The sequence below is a fragment of the Scylla paramamosain genome, chromosome 3, assembly GCF_035594125.1.
Source record: "Scylla paramamosain isolate STU-SP2022 chromosome 3, ASM3559412v1, whole genome shotgun sequence".
In the NCBI taxonomy this organism is placed as follows: Eukaryota; Metazoa; Arthropoda; class Malacostraca; order Decapoda; family Portunidae; genus Scylla; species Scylla paramamosain.
The window spans coordinates 27,472,958-27,493,579 of record NC_087153.1 but is presented as its reverse complement, the minus strand read 5'-3'; the positions used below and the strand labels follow the sequence as shown (position 1 = coordinate 27,493,579).

General features: G+C 41.7%; 2 protein-coding genes across 2 annotated transcripts; one reads left to right on the top strand and one right to left on the bottom strand.

Annotated features, from left to right (window-relative positions):
- Positions 1-731: 731 nt before the first annotated feature.
- Positions 732-3,464, bottom strand: LOC135116417 (protein FAM200A-like). The gene has a single exon (XM_064033870.1). It carries the CDS (start codon positions 3,261-3,263, stop codon positions 1,299-1,301), a length of 1,965 nt encoding a protein of 654 aa, XP_063889940.1. The 5' UTR covers positions 3,264-3,464; the 3' UTR covers positions 732-1,298.
- An 11,509-nt stretch (positions 3,465-14,973) lies between these two features.
- LOC135096645 (uncharacterized) lies at positions 14,974-15,297 on the top strand. Its single transcript, XM_063998328.1, has one exon. The coding sequence runs from the start codon at positions 14,974-14,976 to the stop codon at positions 15,295-15,297; it is 324 nt and encodes a 107-aa protein (XP_063854398.1).
- The last annotated feature ends 5,325 nt before the right edge of the window (positions 15,298-20,622 follow it).

Below are 20,622 nucleotides of genomic sequence, written 5' to 3'. Positions count from 1 at the left end.
ATCCTTTTACCTATTGTAGATTTTCATTCAGTACGGGAGATGCAGACGTCCACATTACCCGCTGCCTGAACTGTACTGCCAGGTGGCGGCGTGACAAAACACGCCGAGTGTGAAAGAAAGCATTGAACACCATTGGAAGCTAAACTTTGGCGTGAAATTTCACGCTTCGTTTTTAGCAGACACACGCTCGGCATCAGGCGTGAAATTCACGCCGCGTGAAAAAACTGCCACGTCTGAACAGAAGTATGCATTTTGTATGTCCGCTTAGGTTGGGCGTGAACTTCCCGCCGCGTGATTTTTCACGCGGCGTGAATTTAACGCCTTGTGTGAAAGGGGCTTAAAGGTACGATCACACTACAAGCAGAGCAGAGCGGAGCAGAGCAGAGCGGTTAGTAGCAGCATTAATTTTGATATGGTTTTGAACGTACAAACGCTCGGCTGTTCACACCACAAGCGGAGCGGCGCAGCGCGGAGCAGAGCAGAGCAGAGTGGCACGCTCGGGAAATTCGGAGGTATTTTTTGCTGCTCGCTGCTAGCGGTCCTCCGTGGCTTCACCCTTTGATGAGCATGGCCAACAAGCTAGCAACAAAGGTGAGTTTGTATAGCTGAGGCTAAAAAAAAAAAAAAAAAAAAAAAAAAAAAAAAAAAAAAAAAAAACAGATTGCGCATAATTCAGGTACAATTTAATGATATATAACAGCCGTATGTTGAGAAAATATAATTTGGCTATAATTTCATCCTATACACAATCATAAATGACCCACATAACTTGCCGGTTTCATCCGTAAATACGCAAACAATCGCGATTCATCTCTCTTCAGTTCGTGGAAGAGATGGTGGTATTCTCCATACCGATCTCTCCTTACGTTGATGGGATGGACCCAGTGTTTCCGTTTCTGTTTTTTGCTGTCAAGCAATAGGAATGCACAAACGAAATCCTCCATAGCGACTGATTCTTTTGCAGGTCGCCCTGCTCTGCTTGTATGTGAACACCCTAGCCCAGGGTTCTTCAAACTTTTTTCATCACGACCCAGTTTGATTTTCTGTGTTACCTTCACGACCCAGTATGTCCATTCTATCGTACCTTTCTCTTCATAAACTTGATATCAGTTATATTACACACACACACACACACACACACACACACACACACACACACACACACACACATCTATATAAAACTGGCTGTATTGAAAACATGTTAAGTTTACCTAAAAAGTTATAAAAAATACGAAATCGGAGTAAAGTTGAGTACACTGCTGCAAGAAAGCAAGGAAAAATAGTCTGCACTTACGTGTTCAGTGTGACTGGTGTGCCTGCTTGTCTTTCGTTATCTTATTCCAGTCTGGCTTGCAGGAGGATAACGCCACACGCATGTCGGCTGTAGGATTGAGTCGATTTCTTTCTTTGCTTTTTAGTTTTGTCAAGGTTGAGAACCCAGCTTCACACAAGTATGTAGTTGTAAAGGGGATCAAAAGTAAAATACTTTTCTTACTTAGATGTGGAAATTCCTTGGAAACACTTATCCAGAATGATGACAGAGGTGATGACTGCATCCTGATTCTTAATGATGTATCACTTGTCAGATGAAGAAGTTCATTTTCTTCATCAGGTGTAAGGTTTAGCCCTATAACAGCTTCTGGTTTTTCAAATGCAAAAGGGTCCTTCACCCAATGGTTGTCTCTTATATTCTTAAGGTTTTCTTCAGGAAAATACTGTTCAAAACTGCTTGACAAAGAATGGAGGTGCAGCTGTATATCACATTTCAATTTATTCATGGTTTCTTCACTGGTGTTATTATGTTCTTCAATATGCTGCAAAAGTGTTGGGAACATATAGTAAAGAGGTTGATCAACTGCAAGCCTTGCTTGCCACAGCATTATTGACTTCTTAAATGCTTCTACTTCCTCACAGTGTCGGAATACATCAGTTTCTTTCCCTTGCAGTTTTAGATTAAGCTCATTTAGCTTTGAGAAAATGTCTGATAAATATGAAAGTTTTAGAATCCACTCATCATTGCAAAACAAGCTTGCCATACTGGATTTTTTCTCGAGAAGAAAAATATGAATTTCCATTCTTAGCTCATAAACCCTTGTTAGAATTCTCCCGCGGGAGAGCCATCGAACTTCCGTATGGTACGAAAGGTGTGAATGATCAGCTCCCATGTCCAGGCACAAGAGTTCAAACAACCGACTGTTAAGTGCACTTCCTTTGATTGTGTTGATAACTTTAACAACGTCATTCAAAACACCTCTGAGATTGTCTGGGATACCTTTGGCAGCCAGCGCTTCACGGTGGATGAAACAATGTCTCCAAGTTACATCATTACCGGCTGCTTCTGATATTTTTGTCACAACACCGCTCTTTTTCCCAGTCATATTTGCTGCTCCATCGGTTGTAATTCCTTTGCAATTGGCCCAGTTCAGCTTGTATTTTCCAACTATGCAGTCATTCAGCACACTGTATATCTCAGATCCTGATGAATGAGTAGGTAAGGTTAAGCAGCAAAGCATATCTTCCAAAAAGTCATCTTCATGTACGTATCTGACGTACACCAGGAGCACTGTACAGTTAGATATATCAGTACTTTCGTCCAGCTGAATAGCAAATTCTCCAGCAGTCTGTAGGTGTGACACCAGCTGAAGTTCCAAATTTTCTGCGATATCACTTATCCGCCGTGACACTGTTGTATCACTGATTGGGACACATTTGATCTTGTCTGCCGACTTTCCATCGAGCATCGTGCTCACTATATCCACGCAAGATGGGAGAATAAGTTTCTCACCACATGTGTATGGTACTTTCTCTTTTGCAATGCGATATGAAACTAAATATGATGCTAATTGTGCTTTGTCATTAAGAGTGGTTGCTGTATTTAGAACTTTCACTGACATCTTCATTTGTTCCTTTCTTCTCTGGAAATAGTCAACTGGTTTTGTAGCCAGACTAGGATGCTTGGTTTCGAGATGTCTCTTTAATTCTGATGGCTTCAAACTCTCATTTGCGAGAACTTCACTGCAAATCACACACTGAGGCCTTGGTTCTCCCTTTTCCTGTTCACACTTGACGAAGCCATACTTCAGAAACTCGTCGCTGTACTGCCTTGTCCATGACTTGACTTTCTTCTTGGGAGGCGGCTCAGAAGCTGATGTAGATGCGGCCTCTCTTATGATCGAGCCAGGCTCGTTGGCCTGTGTGTTTTTATCAGGTGCACACGTACTTGACGACTGAACAGAGACGCGTTTTATAACAAAACGATCCATTTTGTTTAAGCGTTCGGTATAACTGTATGTGTCACTGAGGAGTTCTCTGTGTCTATCTTCACGCTCCCGCGGTACAAACGTAACTGATGAAAATTTCGAGACTGACGAGTGAAGATTCTGAACGCGTATTAGTCCTGTCTCGGACAGGAATCAAACGCGCGTGTCCCTTCCCTCACCACAATCTCTCTCTCTCTCTCTCTCTCTCTCTCTCATTTATGAAAAAAATGGATTATTATTATTTTTTTTATTATGATTATTATTATTATCATGTGGCGACCCACTGAATATGAGTTTGCGACCCAGTACTGGGTCGCGACCTGTACTTTGAAGAACCCTGCCCTATCCGCTCTGCTCTGCTCTGTTCTGCTCCGATTTGCTCTGCTTGTAGTGTGAACGAACCCTAATAACGCCTAGGGTTTCCGGGAGGACAAACCCAAACACTCGCTCTGATTGGCTGAAAGGTGTTGCCACTCCTTTATTATTAAAAATGACGATTCTGAGGCACGTAAGAACATGATAATTTCTATATATGAAAAGAAGATCAAAGTAGTAACCAGTTCCTAGTATTGGAATTCAGAATAATTGTCCATAGGGCCTGAATTAAGAGTTGTATCGTTCCGGGATATCTGGAGGCTGTTCAGACCATGTCTACTGAGCGACGTCCGTGGCGGTTCATGTGACTGTGACTTCGAATTTCTAGTTACGGGAACTTGTTGTAGTTTACGCATTATTTTCGTAGGATACTAAATGAAATATAAGGATGACTAGATATCTTTACTGTTCTTTGCTACTGACATATGTATAGTAACAGAACTATCGAAATATGAGGTTTATTTTGAAATGCTGTGGCTATAAGACGAACACCGCCTAGATCATGGCGCGGCTCTCGTACCAAGGACGGCCCCCACCACACCAGGAATTCCTCCCATTTGTTGAAATTCTTGCTCAATTTCAGGAATTTGAGGAGTTGGCCACAAAAAGACATCCTTTCCTGCCTCACACAAGACATCAATCAAACTCTGGACACACTCAAACACTGGTCTGTGACACACCGAACATCTTCGAGATTTCACGATAGGTACTCTGTGTGCCTAAATACCAGAGTGAAGTACAAAGATTTTCTTGGACTCAAATAAAGGCTGGTACCTGAAGGTTCCTCACCATAAGCCTTGTATATCAAGTCCAAGGTGTCGTCAAAAGATTTCCTTGTGAGGCAAAGGTGTCTGAAGAATTCCATCTCACTCATGTTATTCAGAACTGCCAGGCCCTCCTGCTTTGGATGGTGTTCCCTACAAAAGAAATGCAAAATTAGTATACAGTTGAAAATATTAACATACTGGTTATTTGGGATTTGAACAAAGTCTCTGCCTGAGGGAAAATCTTTCCCAAATCTAGCATATGGTTGGAGGCCATAGTGTTGATCGAGAAATGGGTACCCAACACAACAACCCAACATAACCACACCTAACCTGACAAACTATATATAAGAAATGAGCATTTGGACATTAGAAGACCTTAATAAAACATAATCTAACATAAATTGGAAGTGCCAAACCTACATAACCTATATAACCTAACCCCACCTGACCTAACATAACCTAACATACTCGTAGCCTAACCTAACCTATATATGAGCAATGAGTATTTGGGCATTAGAAAACCCTAATATAACCTGAATTGGAAGGGCCAAACCTAGCTACATATCATGACCCAGCCTAACCTATAAGAAATGAGTATTTGGCCATTACAAGACCCTAATAAAACCTAACCTAAATTGGAAGGGCCAAATCCACCTAACATAACCCATTCTAACCTAATCTAACCTTTCCCTAATTAGGATTGTAGTCTATTATTAAACACACTTTTAATCTCACAATTTCACTCTGCTTCAAAGCCATGCCCACTACCGTGGACATGTGAACACTAGGAGGAGAGGAAGGTAAGAGGAAGAAACTTAATAAATTTAAAAATAAATAGAAAAAAAAAAAAAATCAGTTGCCAAACAAACAAATATATTCTATTTTCTTCCAAGCCTTCACGAAACCCTTTGTTTACACATAATACATTGGTAAGAAGTGGCGGACATAATTACCTTTCCATGAAGTAAGAAGTAGCTACTGCTGGGCTCCCATCACTACACCCATATCTGCCTCAGGCTGTATCTCAGCAATGCTTGCAATGGTTAGAAGAGACTTCAAACAAGGACTTGACGTAAAAGGCTGGTAGTCATCGTCTTCCATGTATGTATCAGAGTTGGTGCTGCTGTCCCTCTCCATGCTTATTTCTCGTATTATCGGTAGTAGTATATGACGATGCTTCCACGCTGTAATCTCTCAACTAAGGCGTACGACAGTTTTTCCGGCAGGGATAAGCGAAGGTCGTCTGGCAGCGGAGTAATTGTGTTCAGTACCGTCCCATCCTTCAACCCTTAACACTGTTAGGAGTTGCGGAGTGCTACTGAGAACGACTTAACAATAAGTCACTGTGTTTTGTATCAGTAAAACAGTGACATTACTTCACTTAGTTATATAGTTTGTTCAGAGTTTGTGCATACACTCACAGTACGGAGTTCAACGGAGGTACATCGGTAGGCTTGCTTGGTAGCAGTGCTGCCGCACGGCCAGCCGGCTGCTAACTGCCTTGGGAAGGTGCCGCCGGCAACAGCAATGGATGTATACATATCGTCGGCACCTCGTGACCAGTCTGTGCTAGGTGGTGACATCTCAACAGATGCAAAACAATGGAAATTTCCACCATGGAAGTTTCCTACACTACATGAATAAAAATCCTACCTATTCCTATCTTATCTATCCTTATCTACCTATGGGTACAGTATATTTACTGTCACACTTTTCGATGTAGCTATAAACAGTGTCATTGGTATACTTCCGGAAGTAGTTTTTGGTAGCTAATATATCGATGACTTGTCTATCTCCTTTTCTGCAGCCATTGATTGATAGGAGGCTGCAGGTAGCACTCAGTAGGATTTCTCAGTGGTCTGCAACTCGGGGATTTCCTTTCTCGGCTTCAAAGACTGGCCATGCATTTTTGTCGCCTTTATGGTGTTCACCTTGACCCAGACCTGTATCTAAACGAGAGAAGAATCTCTTGTGTGGAAGAAACTCATTTCTTGGGACTTGTATTTGACAGTCACCTAACTTGGGTACCTCACTTCTAAGCTCATACTTCTTAGGGAGCTGACAGATAGACCCTGTCTGTCCACTAAGGTTCGGTTCCGTGTGTTAGATTCGATGCACCACGCTGCTATTCGCCTGGCAACTGGTGCGTGCCGCTCATCCCCGATCCCAAGCTTACTGGTTAATGCTCGTTGGACCTACGCAGTCTGTCTTTAGTAGTGAGGTGTTGGTATCGAATCCACCGATTGTCACTAGTACAAAACCGGCATCGAGTTTGTTACTCGTACAACAGTGTCTCATGATGCACGTTCTCACTTATATGATGTTCGCCTTAGTTTTCCTAAGCCTTTTGGATATCGCGTCAAGTCTGCCTTGACCGAGTTTGATATACCCGCCATCTTCATTTGCCCCCATCGCCTTCCAAGGTTCGGGTAGTGGCAATTTTCGCGGATATCGATCTGCACTCCTGTTGTTAATAATAAAAACTTATTACCACAGTACGAGTCTTATGCTTTATTTTTGGGACACTTCGATACACTCCGTCTCTGTCTATACAGATGGTTCAAAGTCTGATGCAGGAGTGTGATAAAGTGTTATATCCCCTTCCTCCTGTTGTTGCGGTAGCCTTCCGAGAGTTGCCTCTGTTTCTACGGCAGTTGTCCTTCGTTATTCTGTCCTAAAAATAGTTTTTCCTTACTGGTTTCAGGTTTTATTATTTTTAGTGAGTCCCGTAGTGCGTTGTCTGCCCTGGAGCATTTTACTTCCTCTCTCAATCCCCTCATTTTATCTGTTTTAGATTGGATTCACCTGCTTCACCGCAGAGGATATCTCATAACATTTTGTTGGGTACCTGCATGTGTGGGAGTTCATGGTAATGAGAAGGCCGATAGGCTGGCTAAAGGCCGATTCACACACATCAGTGATGTATCAGTACCGCGTCCGCTCAGTGTCAGTGATATGCGTGTTGTTTCCGTGACGTCTATGCACACACATCCGTGGTGATGCCGTACAGCGTGAAATCAATGTTTTCCAGGATGGCAAAGTTTTCGGACATGGAGTTGGCAATGATTGCCATATTTCTTGATGAAGAGGAAGAGGCAGAACAAAAAGTGAAGAAGAGAAAGTGGGTATATGAAGCGTGGCAGAAAAGAGAAACTGAAGGAGAGTTTGCAACTCTGTACAAGGAATTAATCGATGGTGAAACAAAAATTTTCCAGTACTTTAGAATGTCCAAAAACTGCTTTAGGATATTGTTCAGTAAAATGGAGCTCAACTGAAGAAACAAGACACCCACTGAAGAAAGAAAAATGTGATGTGAGGTGTTGTGGTGCGGTATGTGTGGTGTGGTGTGGTGGTGTGGTGTGATGTGGGGTGTTGTGGTGTGGTATGTGGTGTGGTGTGGTGTGGTGTAGTGTGATGTGAGGTGTTGTGGTGTGGTATGAGGTGTGGTGTGGTGGTGTGGTGTGATATGATTAACTACATCAATTATAAAGAGTACTTACCATCTACTTTCATTTCTTCTCCTATTTTATTCCATATATCTTGCTTGAAATTGCAATCCATATATTTTGGTTGTAACAGATCATAAAGAACAGGATGGTTTCTCACCAATTCAATAAGTAGTTCGTCATCCATCTTCTTGACAGCTCAGAACACTCGTCCGGCGTCCGTGAAAATCTAAAAAATATCGGTGGCGACGATACTCAGCTTCACGGAACGGAAACGTAACGGTCACTGAGAGTCAAAACACTGTACTGCGCTGGACGTGTATAAATGCTTCAGTTGAATTCAAAGCAACGATATATATATATATTTTTTTTTTCACTAACATTAAAGCACTGAGCGGACGCGGCACTGATACGTCACTGATGTGTGTGAATCGGCCTTAAAGAGGCGGCTACTCGGGTTGCTCCTTCCACCCTCATTCTCTTTCGTGATTTATATTCCAGTACAAGGGTGGCAGTTTTTGCCAGTTGGCAGGGCAGGTGGGAAGATGTGTTTGCCACCACTATGACGTGTGAGGTAACTTCTGCAACTTTCTGTCCATGGATGTATGTCCATGTGCAGGGGCGCCGCTCAGAGATGGGTCACACATCTTACTCATGGTTACCTTATGTCCCAGGAAACCCAACCATTCTGTGATGACTGCTTAGTTTGAGGTTCTTATGTTTGTGGAGAAGGATGGTCTTTTAAACAAATTATAAATTGCCTTATAACAGTTTTTTTTTTTTTTTTTGTTTTGTCTATTTTATGAGTTATATAATATTGGGTAGAACATTATTTTTGCACTGGGAGAACATGGAGGCAAGTGACGTAACGAATAACGCTGGGTCTTGGGACCTAGATCATTGAGGTCATTGTCTTGGACACGTAACGAATAACGCCAGATATCTGAGTCAGTGGGGTCAGTGTCCCGGGTACGGAACGAACGACGCCAAACACAGTGGTCTCGGTCAGTGGGTCAGATTCCCTCACTTTGAATTAAATTGACATAAATAAAAGTAAGTTCTTCAATCTTTGTCGCTTTTTGTAGCGGCGCCATATGACCGCGATTTTGCGGCGCATTATTTTCAATCAATCAATACATCACGCCTAGAAGCTCATCACTCAAAAGACACCACCAGGCCATCAGTTGCATTCACTGCATCCACTGATGCACAGGGGGGACGTGGCAGGTTTGTGTGCTATATACAAAATCCACAGGGAGGGCACATCTCCACACTCCGGCAGCCGTGGCGACACCTCACTTTTACGCCACCAGGAACGCCCACACAAGGGAGGAGTAGCTCACTGTGCCCTTCGCCAGGATAGAGACGTTCTTCCGTTCTTTCTTGCCGAGGTACGCTAGGCTGTGGAATCCACAACACCGCTACGCTCCAAACTCATTTAAATGTCCTATCAATGCCTGGTTGGTGTGTTTGCACAAATGCCTGTATCTCTTTTATTTATTTTATCTATTTATTTTTATTTTTGATTTTCTCATTATACATGTAGCAAGCCAAAGACACTTCCCGGTACCTGCACAAATGCCTGTGTGTCCTTTTTAAAATGTTTTATTTTTATTTATTTATTTAATTTATTATTATTATTTTTTTTTATGTTATATGCATGTAGCAAGCCAGACAGTTCCCGGCACCTCGCCGGGAAATTTGGTTCTATAAACCATAGCAATGTAACATATTACAATATTACAAACTTGTCTTTGTAGTTGTTTTGTGACTACTGTTATGACTAATTTAGAGCGAGAGAGAGAGAGAGAGAGAGAGAGAGAGAGAGAGAGAGAGAGAGAGAGAGAGAGAGAGAGAGAGAGAGAGAGAGAGAGAGAGTGGGGGCAGGGAATCTAGGGGAGAAGAATAACGTTGTATTCAAATAATTTACAATTTGCAAATAAAAAAAAAAGTAAAGATTAATCAGAGACTCCCGAGAAAACCTGCGGACGGAAGAAGTTCATAACACACAGGTGCACACCTGGCATCTTGTGTGAATCCTACATGTTTACCCAATACATGTCACCACCCCAAGTAAAGGTGACTATTAGTGCAGGCTAGTAACATACAAAATACTCAAGAAATACCAAAAGCTTTGCTTCTTTACCTTTGACATGTAGCTTCTCTTCATCTCTCGCCTTGTCTTAGAGAGAGAGAGAGAGAGAGAGAGAGAGAGAGAGAGAGAGAGAGAGAGAGAGAGAGAGAGAGAGAGAGAGAGAGAGAGAATATTTGTTCTACTTTTCTACATGCGGTCAATTCTACCCTTGGGGTCCCTCTTCTATCCTAACTGGTGGAATAATTACTATTTAAACTAGTGCTTACAACAAAAGTGGGGAACTTTATGGCGCTTAGATGACAAACATCCACTGATTATGAAAATATTTTCTCTCCCAGATTCTTTTTCGTGTAATTGGGAATGCTAATAGAAAAAAAAAAAAAAAAAACGGTTTCTTATAAGCACAGACATTCTCCTTAACGCTTCCCGGAACGTTATCTTTTAATTAATCAGTAATTCCATCGAGGTTAATGCGATGCTTGTTACTCCCGCAGCTACCACTATCATATGCATGAGGGAATAATGAAGTCTGTCTTCTCTTAATATATATATATATATATATATATATATATATATATATATATATATATATATATATATATATATATATATATATATATATATATATATATATTGTTATGAGTAGCAAGGAAGAAAGAGGGAAAGAGATCATTTGTGATAGGAAAAACGCGTGAGAATATTAGAATTATAGTTAACAGTGAAAGAGAGCGGAGTGTAGTACCCCCCCAAACTCCCACCCTCTTCCTAGTCCCTTGTCATGTTGCCAGCTTGTTTGGCGCCAAAGGTGAGGCAGGCTAAGCAAATCTCACGCCTCAGTGGCAAGCCGACACCGAGACGTAAGTAAAGGATGTACAATTATAGCTAACCAATTGAAGCGGGTTGAAGCGATATCATAAGGGCCATAATTGTAAAGTACATACTGGGAGATAATAGTGTTAGGTCTCACTGTATTGCTTGTTATTTCACCCTACAGAAGGCCATGATTTGGGTGGCTTTAAATATTATTGGAAGGGCGTGAGTTACCGTGTGTCTTGCCACTCCTGCGTATGTGACCGGTGGCTTCACACGCAGTTCTGGTTTGTCCTGGCGTCCATTGTGTCTCTGTACAGTGTATTGAAGTGAACAGGCACCTGTCCTTTTCCCCTCTTCTGCCGAAGTGCAGTCTTTTGTTTTGGGGATGTATGTGTCTTGGCGTCTTGTGTGTCGTGTCTTCGTAAAATTCTGCTGACCTTGGTTTATAGTCATAAGTGTTGCGGATCAGAGGATCGAATAGTATTTTCTGCTTGGCTACAGTTGTCTACTTTTTTTTCCGGATTCTTAGCAGCGTTGTTGGGGATGTGGATCCTTCTTTAGAGGATTGTAGATAAGTTGTTCTCTAGCGAGAATGTATAATATTCCTGTTGGGCTTTTTTTTTTTTTTTGTAGTAGGTATCCCATAGGGTTTTATACCCTCAGATATGTGTGTCGTCTGTACTGGCTGTGCTATCTTGTATGTGACTAACTAGTTCTTTCTCAACTTGTGGGTTAAAATGGTGTTCGTTATACTTCCTTCCCTGTTGACGGGTAAACTAGGCTACATATGAGGTAACCTGTGGAGAAGTTGACCCGAGGTAGTGACAGCTGTGAGAGGGGCTGGATCTGGTCATAACAAATTTGGCGACCTCGCCAGGATTAAGCTGGAATGTCCAGTGGCCATGTGGGAGAGACAGTTCAGTGTTGTTCCTTTGTTTGCCCTTTCTGCGAAAGTATTCCACCCAAACTATGGAAGGGAAGGCTAGTATCAGGGAAGGCTCGCGACCCAAGTCTGCAGGAAGTGCTAGTGTAAATTTGGATTAGTTTTGTGTCCGGACACAGATCGCATGAAATAGTGTTTGTGGCAATATAAGCCCTACCCACAGCATTAGTGGATTTTCCCTGACAGAAGTCATGTTTGAGGAGGTGGAATTTAAACTGGAGAAGAAGAGGCTCGAACTGGATGCCGAGACGGAGAGATAATTGAAGAGGATTGAGAATGAAAAGGAGAGAGAGATGAAGAGGTTTAAGTTGGAATTGGAAGCCGATGCAATGAGATAGAAAGCCGGGCAGGCTACGGAAACCAAGAGGACTGAGGCTAATAAGATGACAAGAACAAGATGAAAATATCTGAGGCACTGAAACAAAAATAGAAAAAGAAGCTGAGAGGAACTGATTATCTGAGTTGGAGAATACTCGAATATGAATTAACTTTCCTCATGGTGTGTGGTGAGGAGGAGTGAGGGGAGATACAATAGAAAGCCATATGGAGAAAATTTTGAAGTTGATACCAGAATTTGATTAAAAGGTAACAAAATATTTGAGGGGGTTTGAAAAGAAAGCGGCAAAATATGACTGGCAGGATGTTAATACATGATTTGGAGAATTATGATGAGTCTAAAGCTGACATCCTGAGAGCCTTCGAACTACGGTCTGAGGTCTGTGGGTTATAGTTCCAGGGAAGTAGGAAAAGTCCTGGTGATTCTTACCTCGGGTGTGTTCGTTATCTCGAAGAGACTTTTGAGAAATGGACTGCTAGCGGGCAGGCCACCTCCTATCGAAACTTGAAGACGGTAATGGTGGTTGTTAATGTGGTTGTGAAAGAAGCTGTACCGCTGCTACCGTAAAAGAAGTTTTAAAAACCTAAGAGAGGCAGCTTCTTGGGTTAATGACTTATGTATAAGCCAATCGACAGGGAGGTGCAGGAGTTAAGGGGGCCGGAGATAACTTGTCAGAATGCAGTGGCGGTGTTAGTCAGGCGAAAAATCCCCGTCACAATGTTGGCTTTGGGAAGAAGTCTATAATAGGGAATTCATATAACAACAGGGCTCCTTTAGACCTAAAAATGACGAGGGCGGGGAATATGATGCATAGTACCTCTAAGTTTAACAATCAGCCCACCTACCACTGCAAAGCTGTGGGGCACTTCCAATTGTCCAAAACCAGTTACGGTTTCAACCCCTAAGCCACCCAAGAAATCAGTAGCTTTTCTGGTTTGGTATGACCAGAATAGGGAGGAGGAAGGCTTGAAACATGTTTATAGTCTGGTCTGGGGAGAATACAGATGAAGTTGCTTCTGTATCAACTGTCAGCACCCCACCGCTTTCTGTGTGCAGAATGGATGTAGATACTGCCCAGAGTGCCCAGAGGCAAACAAGATTCTGGCTTGTCATTGAGCCATAGTGCTGGGGCTTACTGCGAGAGTCCCAGGGGCACTACTAGAAGCATATGACTTGGTCGAGGGTGTTGTCACGAGTGTGGCTGAAGAGTTGGGTTTGGATGGTTTGTTTTCTGGTTTGCTTGCCTCATCTTTCGGAACACTTCGGAGCTGGTGCTCGAGCTGAGTTGTCACCTGGTTTTGAAGCTGTGGGCCCTGTTATGTAGTTCGGGCTCCTGCCTAGTTTGTCGCTTATGCTGAGGTTCCCAGCTCAACGTGGGAGATGGACCTTCTTCCCCTGCAGAGTGTGCCGGAGTCACGGAGCAGGCTGCTCCCTTGCTGGGATTACACTCGATGGGTGATGGCCTACGCAGTGAACCACCCCTTTCCTCAGCTATGCGGGCAGCAACTCAGGTGCCTGGTGTGGAGGGTACCTCACAGAAACAAGCGTCTCCAAATCACGCTGTAGGCGCTGGAGAGGGATCAGGGTGTCGGCTTTGCCCTTGCCACCTGATCCTGTCTTCCCAAAGAACCTTAATGAGGTCGAGCCTGCGGAGTTAACTGAGGAACAGCAGAATGATGGGGAGTATACTTTGCCAAGGTGAGTGAGCGTAGTGAGGAGGTCGGGAAGAGTTTTTCTTGCAGAATCATATTCTGTATCGCCGGTGGAGAGAGAAGGACGGAAGAGAGTTGCTCTACGTTGCAGTGCCGTTTAAGTTTAGAGAAGCACTGATGGTATTGACACACGAGGGTCCACTAATTAAATGTTGTCACACATGTCAAGCGGTAAGCAAGCCGAATCAAATCCCATTGTGTCCCGTCTCCACCCCATCACCCATCACCCATCACCCTCATTCATTGGAGAACTCATCGATATAGTGTGCCCACTTCTACCTTCTAGAGCAGTTTATAAGTACTTGCTGAGAGTGACGGATGTTCCTACGCAATATCCAGAGGCTATCTCTTAGGAATACTGATTCCGAGATAGTGCTTAAAACTTTGCGGAGTTTCTTTACTTTTGGACTGCGTTCTGAGGTGCAGCCAGATCAAGGTGCCAGCTTCATATCGGAATAGTTTAACCAAACCATGACAGAGTGAAGGATTAGTAACGTTCTCCCCAATGCCTATTACCCTTAGTCACAGGGGTTTCTAAAGATGCACTAGCAGACCTTGAAATTTATGTTAAGGGGCTTTTTGTCAGGATCATGATAAGAATTGGAATGAGGCGATCCTACATGTGTTGTGTGCTGTTTGAGAAGCGCTTACAGAGTCGCCGGGATTCTCGCCAAATGAGCTAGTTGTTGGGCACCTAGTATATGGTCCATTAAATGTGGTTCGGCATGCTTGATATCGCCCTTGTTCAGGCTCAACGGAATCCATGTTGGAGAAAATGACACGTAACCGGAACGTCTACTAAAACCAGAGTCATGCTCAAGGGAGAATGAAAGCGTACTATGGCCTGAAAGCCAAATATCGGAGTTTTGCTTTCGGGGATGAAGTGCCAGTGTTGCTCCTGGTTCAAGGGTAGCTGTTGGCAGGACGTTTCAGTGGTCCCTATGTGGTGGAGACGAAAGTGGGGAATCTGGATTATAGTGTAGTTACTCCTGATGGGCAGAACCAAACTCGGCTCTCCCATATAGATATGCTGAAGCCTTATTTTCGCGGTGGCGGGCAGTCGATTCCTGCGTTAGACGTGGAAGTTTTTTTTTTTTTTTTTCGGGAAGGATGGAGAAGAGCCTGGGAGTTTTGGCCCAGAGGCAATTGTGCCTGCTGAATACTTTGGACGAAATAGTTTCCAGATCCTTAAAGGGGAAATTAGATTACTTGGACCAGGTACGCCATGGGGAATATGTTAGATCGATTGGAGAGATACCCATCGGTCTTCAACATTTATTGTCAAACTGTTCTTGTCAAACATGATGTTGATATGGGAGATGCTGCACCCGTAAAATTACCTCTCTATCGTGTGAATCCTCATAAACAGCAGCTACTAGAGGAGGAGTTGAGGTATATGCTGGACTACGGCATTATCAAGCGTACCTACAGTGAGTGGAGCTCGCCTGTTACAGAGTCTAGCCTAATAAGCCTCATGGTCAGGCTCTGCATAGACTTCAGGAAGGTGGATTCTTTTTCTAAAATAGAAATTTACCCCTCCCTTGTGTAGATGATTCAGTGAACCGAATTGGGGCGGCCATTTTTATCGTGAAAATTGACCTCGTGAAGGGGTATTGGCAAGTTCCCCTGTCGGAGCGGGTCAAAGAAATTGCCAGTTTTGTGGCAAATGGGACTGTTTACCAATGCCATGTCATGCCCGACGGACTAAAAAAAAAGTACCCTGACAACATTCCAGTGTTTAATGGACAGAGTAGTGGAGGATGTACCGCACTGTGTCGTCTATATTGATGATGTGGTCATTTATGGCACCATATGGCAGGACCACCTTGGTAACGTAGAGGCTCTGTTTGCGCGACTTGCAGGAGGCTGGCTTGGTGGTGAAACTGGATAAATGTAATTGTGTGGTGGGCCAGGGCTATAGAGGCGATTAGGCCGTTCCCTTCCCCGACTTATCGGCGAACCCTTTAGAGGTTTCTCGGGATAATAGGCTATTAACTTTGCTGGCACCCCTGACTGACCTGCAGAAGGGGTGTCCTTTGGGAGTAGTCAGGGGAGTGTGAGGATTCCTTTTTGAAAATAAATTATGTACTGTGCAGCCTCCCAGTGTTAAGGGTGCCATATTTTACAAAGCCGTTTGCTTTAGCTCTAGATGCCAGTCAGTTTGGGGGTGGGGACCGTGCTGATGCAGCCTGATGGTGAACAGATCAACCGCCCGGTATATTATTTTTCTAAGAAATTCCCCCTAGCCCAAAGGAATGATTTTATTATTAAACGAGTTACTCGCCATAATTCTGCTCCTGCAGCATTTTGAAGTATATGTTCCCGCTTATGGTCCTAAGGTAACATTTTTTTTTTTTATTGTAACCACAGCCCCTTGCAGTTCCAAAGCCTCTTTAAAATTTAAGAATGAAAAGCTTATGCGGTGGAGTTTCTTGCTGCAGGAATCTAATATTGATATTAATAATAATTATAATAATAATAATGTAACTGTTAATTGTTTTTGAAGGGCGGGGACTTCATCAGGGCATCTATAATAATAAACCAAAAAAAAAAAAAAATAAAAAAAATAAATAAAAAAAATAAAATAAATAAGTTACGTGACTTTTTTTTTCAATTGAGTAGGGACGTGTTGAGTAGCGATGAAAGAGAGAGAGAGAGAGAGAGAGAGAGAGAGAGAGAGAGAGAGAGAGAGAGAGAGAGAGAGAGAGAGAGAGTGTGTGTGTTTGTGTGTAAAAAAAAAAAACGCTGAGGACAGGACAGACGTGTCATGACGCGTTGGCTCATAGTAATGTTTTTTTTTTTTTTATGTAAGTAGAGTTGTGCTTTCCTATTGAATTTTCCCTACTTCCTTTCTTTTTTAAGAACTGTATCGAATAGATAATAAAGTAAAATAATTGCCTTTATTAACAGAATGATCGGTTTTTACCCAGCTCCCTAATGTTATAATTACAGTTAACATACAGTTAACAATGAGTGAGAGCTGAGCGGAGCGGAGATCAAGATCAAGAATAAATGACGCTCCGAGGCTTTAATCTTTGTATTCCTCTTCCTTTCTCGTCTCTTCCTCCCTCAGTCCACTTCCAACACCCTCCCACACCACGTAGCCTCTCTCCTTTTTCATATATATATATATATATATATATATATATATATATATATATATATATATATATATATATATATATATATATATATATATATATATATATATATATATATATATATATATATATATATATATATATATATATATATATATATATATATATATATATATATATATATATATATATATATATATATATATATATACATTCTTATTCTTTATCTTTTTCATCTATTTTACATTATATCCATTGTTAAATTTTGTATATATATATATATATATATATATATATATATATATATATATATATATATATATATATATATATATATATATATATATATATATATATATATATATATTTTTTTTTTTACGTTTTTTTTTTTTAAGTATTATTATTTCCCCCCCCTTTTACGTTGTACTATATAAGCAGCTGCGTGCGACAAGAGGCCAGGCGCCAACTACTGTGAAATAAAGTTAATAATGTATTCTATAATTTTACCTACTTCTTAGAAATAACATTAATGTGATCGTATCTCTATTGTGGAAGCAGTTAACGTTCTTTAATCATAGTAATATATATCTCATCAACCATGCTCTTGCCATCACTATCTCATTCAGTAAATATCAGATGTTTGAAGAAGCAGCTTTTGATATTGATGGTTAATTATAATGCAAAACATTATTATACACTGTTGTTACACAAAAAGATTAGTGTTACACACATGAAAGTTTCCACAAACTATAATAAAAAAAAAAAAAAAATCATTGAGGGGCATTGATAGGGGCGTAAGTTTTCCCTATCACGTGCCAAACCAGCCAGCCCAAACTGTTGTACGGTATTGCTAATTCCAATATCCTTACGTTTTCTGTCAAATTATAGGAAAACTATGTTATTAAGGTACAATTATTAGTTATTTGTTACTAAGAGAGAGAGAGAGAGAGAGAGAGAGAGAGAGAGAGAGAGAGAGAGAGAGAGAGAGAGAGAGAGAGAGATCATTATCACAAGATATTAGTTTGGCAACACCGCGCGTTACCATGGTGATAGTGCACTTTTCTCTCTCTCTCTCTCTCTCTCTCTCTCTCTCTCTCTCTCTCTCTCATATGTGATTTTGATAAACAAAGGCAACTCACCTGGGAATTTTTGAAAGGGTAGAAGATAAAAATGTAGCGAATAGACAGATTCTCAAATAAACGGTCTCTCTGGCCTTGGAAGCTTATAGTGAAAATATGCTTTTCAAAGTCACATGAGAGAGAGAGAGAGAGAGAGAGAGAGAGAGAGAGAGAGAGAGAGAGAGAGAGAGAGAGAGAGAGAGAGAGAGAATCACTGTGACAAGACGTTTGGCAACACGGCGCATTACCATGGTGATTGTACGCTTCACTCTCTCTCTCTCTCTCTCTCTCTCTCTCTCTCTCTCTCTCTCTCTCTCTCGTGATTTTGACAAGCGGAGGCGAATCACTTGCGAACCTCTTAAAGGGTATAAGATAAGATTGTTGAAAATAAACACCAGATCTTCATTATAAAGTGTTTCAGAGCAGTCCCACTTTGTTAGATGAAGGATTTATTTTTAGTATAAATATCTGAGGAAATGATACGAAGACTCAATTAATTAATGCTTAATAAATCACTTGCCTCCCTGAAGTAAGGGGCAAGGCCTAAATATCAGCTTTTTGTGCGGGAACTATAGTTGGAATGTATGAGAGCCCATTCTATTGCAGAGGTTTTGGTCTCACGTGTTTTGTTTTCACACTAGGCAATATTATTATCTTTTTTTTATTCTATTTTATTTATTTATTTGTTTTTTTGCATTCCTGAACGCTCTGGTGCTGTGAATGAAAAAAACGAAAATGTATACCTTAACTGAAGGCGTGAAATATGAAAATGCCTCCCGACATGTCCATCATGTCCCGAATTAACGAAATGCTGCTGATGTGTTATGTAGAGAGAGAGAGAGAGAGAGAGAGAGAGAGAGAGAGAGAGAGAGAGAGAGAGAGAGAGAGAGAGAGAGAGCGTTGTCTACCAGAATGAAACTTTTCCTATTTGTAGACAAGCATGTACAACATTTTTTTGGGGGGGGGATTACCAGGGAACGAGTTGTGTGTGCAATAGAAAAGTCAATTTCCGCACATGTTCCTGTACTGGATCAACGCGGACGTCACGAGCCTGCCGGAAAAATTACTGGAGATAAGGCGCAATGTGTTAGAGATCACATCAGCTAATTACAAACAGTGACAAGCCACTACGGTCGTTATAAAAAAAATCTTCATAGGAAGTACTTGGAGAGCAGCTTGACCATCTCAAAACTTTACAAATCATATGAAAAATGGATGTCTGCCAATCATCCTGAAATTGAAAAGGTGACGAAGTTATTACCAAAAAAATATTCACAAAGGAGTTCAACACTCCCAACCACAAAGGTCAGATACATGCAGCACATCTGATAAACTGACCACTTCCATCATTTCAGCCACCAACGAAACTGACAAACAATACTTAAAAGATCAGCTTAAGCACCACAAGGATAAAACATCATAGAGACAACAATTAATGAAGGACAAGAAAGAAGACATACATGATAAAGTTGCTGTTATTTGTATAGACCTACAGTAGACTATTACCATTCCCAAACTCTCCACAAGTATTTCATATTACCACCGCAAGTTCTGGATGTATAACTTTGACATTGATAACTTACGACAAATGAATCAACAATGTTTGTATGGGACGAGGTTACAGGTGCACGTGGCTCCGTTGAAATCACGAGCTGTCTCAAGAAATGAATGCAGTATGATGAAAAGGATTTCGAACATCTAATTGTGTTTAGTGACAACTGTGGAGGCAAAAAAGAAAAATATAAACTGTCCTGAACTATCTTCATGAAGTGCACAGTGGACGATTAAAGAACATCGAGCATGGCAAGAGGCAGTAGGCACCTGCCGAAACGATAATTACTCCCAGGAAGGTCTAAAGCACTGGATCAGGGGGTGCTGTGAACTTATCATTAGACGCGGCTGTGACCTCACTGAACGTTTCCCTTTCTGTCTCACAGTACAAAGGGGCAGTCACAGCCTGCCCTCTAATGATAACTCTCTTCCTTCACACAAAACTACAAACACCTGATTACACAGACACCCTTCACTCAAAAATTCAAATCTATCATGGCGACTCTTACACCAGCCTTAGAGTCCTCATCTGGAGAAGGGACCACAAATGTCCCCAGGTCGGACTGCACTTCTGACAACGACTCTAAGTGTCTTGACACCCCTCTCAACTTTTTCTTCATTAACTTCTGCAACATTTGCGGTCTTAGAGCTAATTTTCAATCTGTAGAACACCATCTCTCCTCTTTTCTTCACTGAAACACAGGTGTCTGAGGCAACTGACAGTAGCCCCTTTTCTGTTCCTTCCTATTTTTTCTATCATTTTCAGTCCAAAGCTGGATGTTGTGTCTATGCACGTAACGATTTAACCCGCTCTCATGCCCACGCTCTTGAATCTTGCGAGTTTTCCACCATCTGGCTACAACAGAGTCACTCTCAAACCAAATTTATCTGTGTTGTATACCTCACCTAACTCCTCTGGCTATAAGAAATTCTTTGATTACTTAACTTCCGAAGTGGAGCGCATTCTATCTTCTCTTTTGCGTAGATCTCCATTCTTAAATTAAAGACTTCAATGTTCACCACCAGCTTTGGCTTTCCTCTCCTTTCACTGACCATCCTGGTGAACTAACCTTCAACTTTGAAGGACCTCCACGATTTAGAGCA

Excerpts from the sequence above, each read along its gene's own strand:
- LOC135116417 (XM_064033870.1), bottom strand. The coding sequence starts at position 3,263 with ATGGATCGTTTTGTTATAAAACGCGTCTCTGTTCAGTCGTCAAGTACG.
- LOC135096645 (XM_063998328.1), top strand. The coding sequence starts at position 14,974 with ATGGGGAATATGTTAGATCGATTGGAGAGATACCCATCGGTCTTCAAC.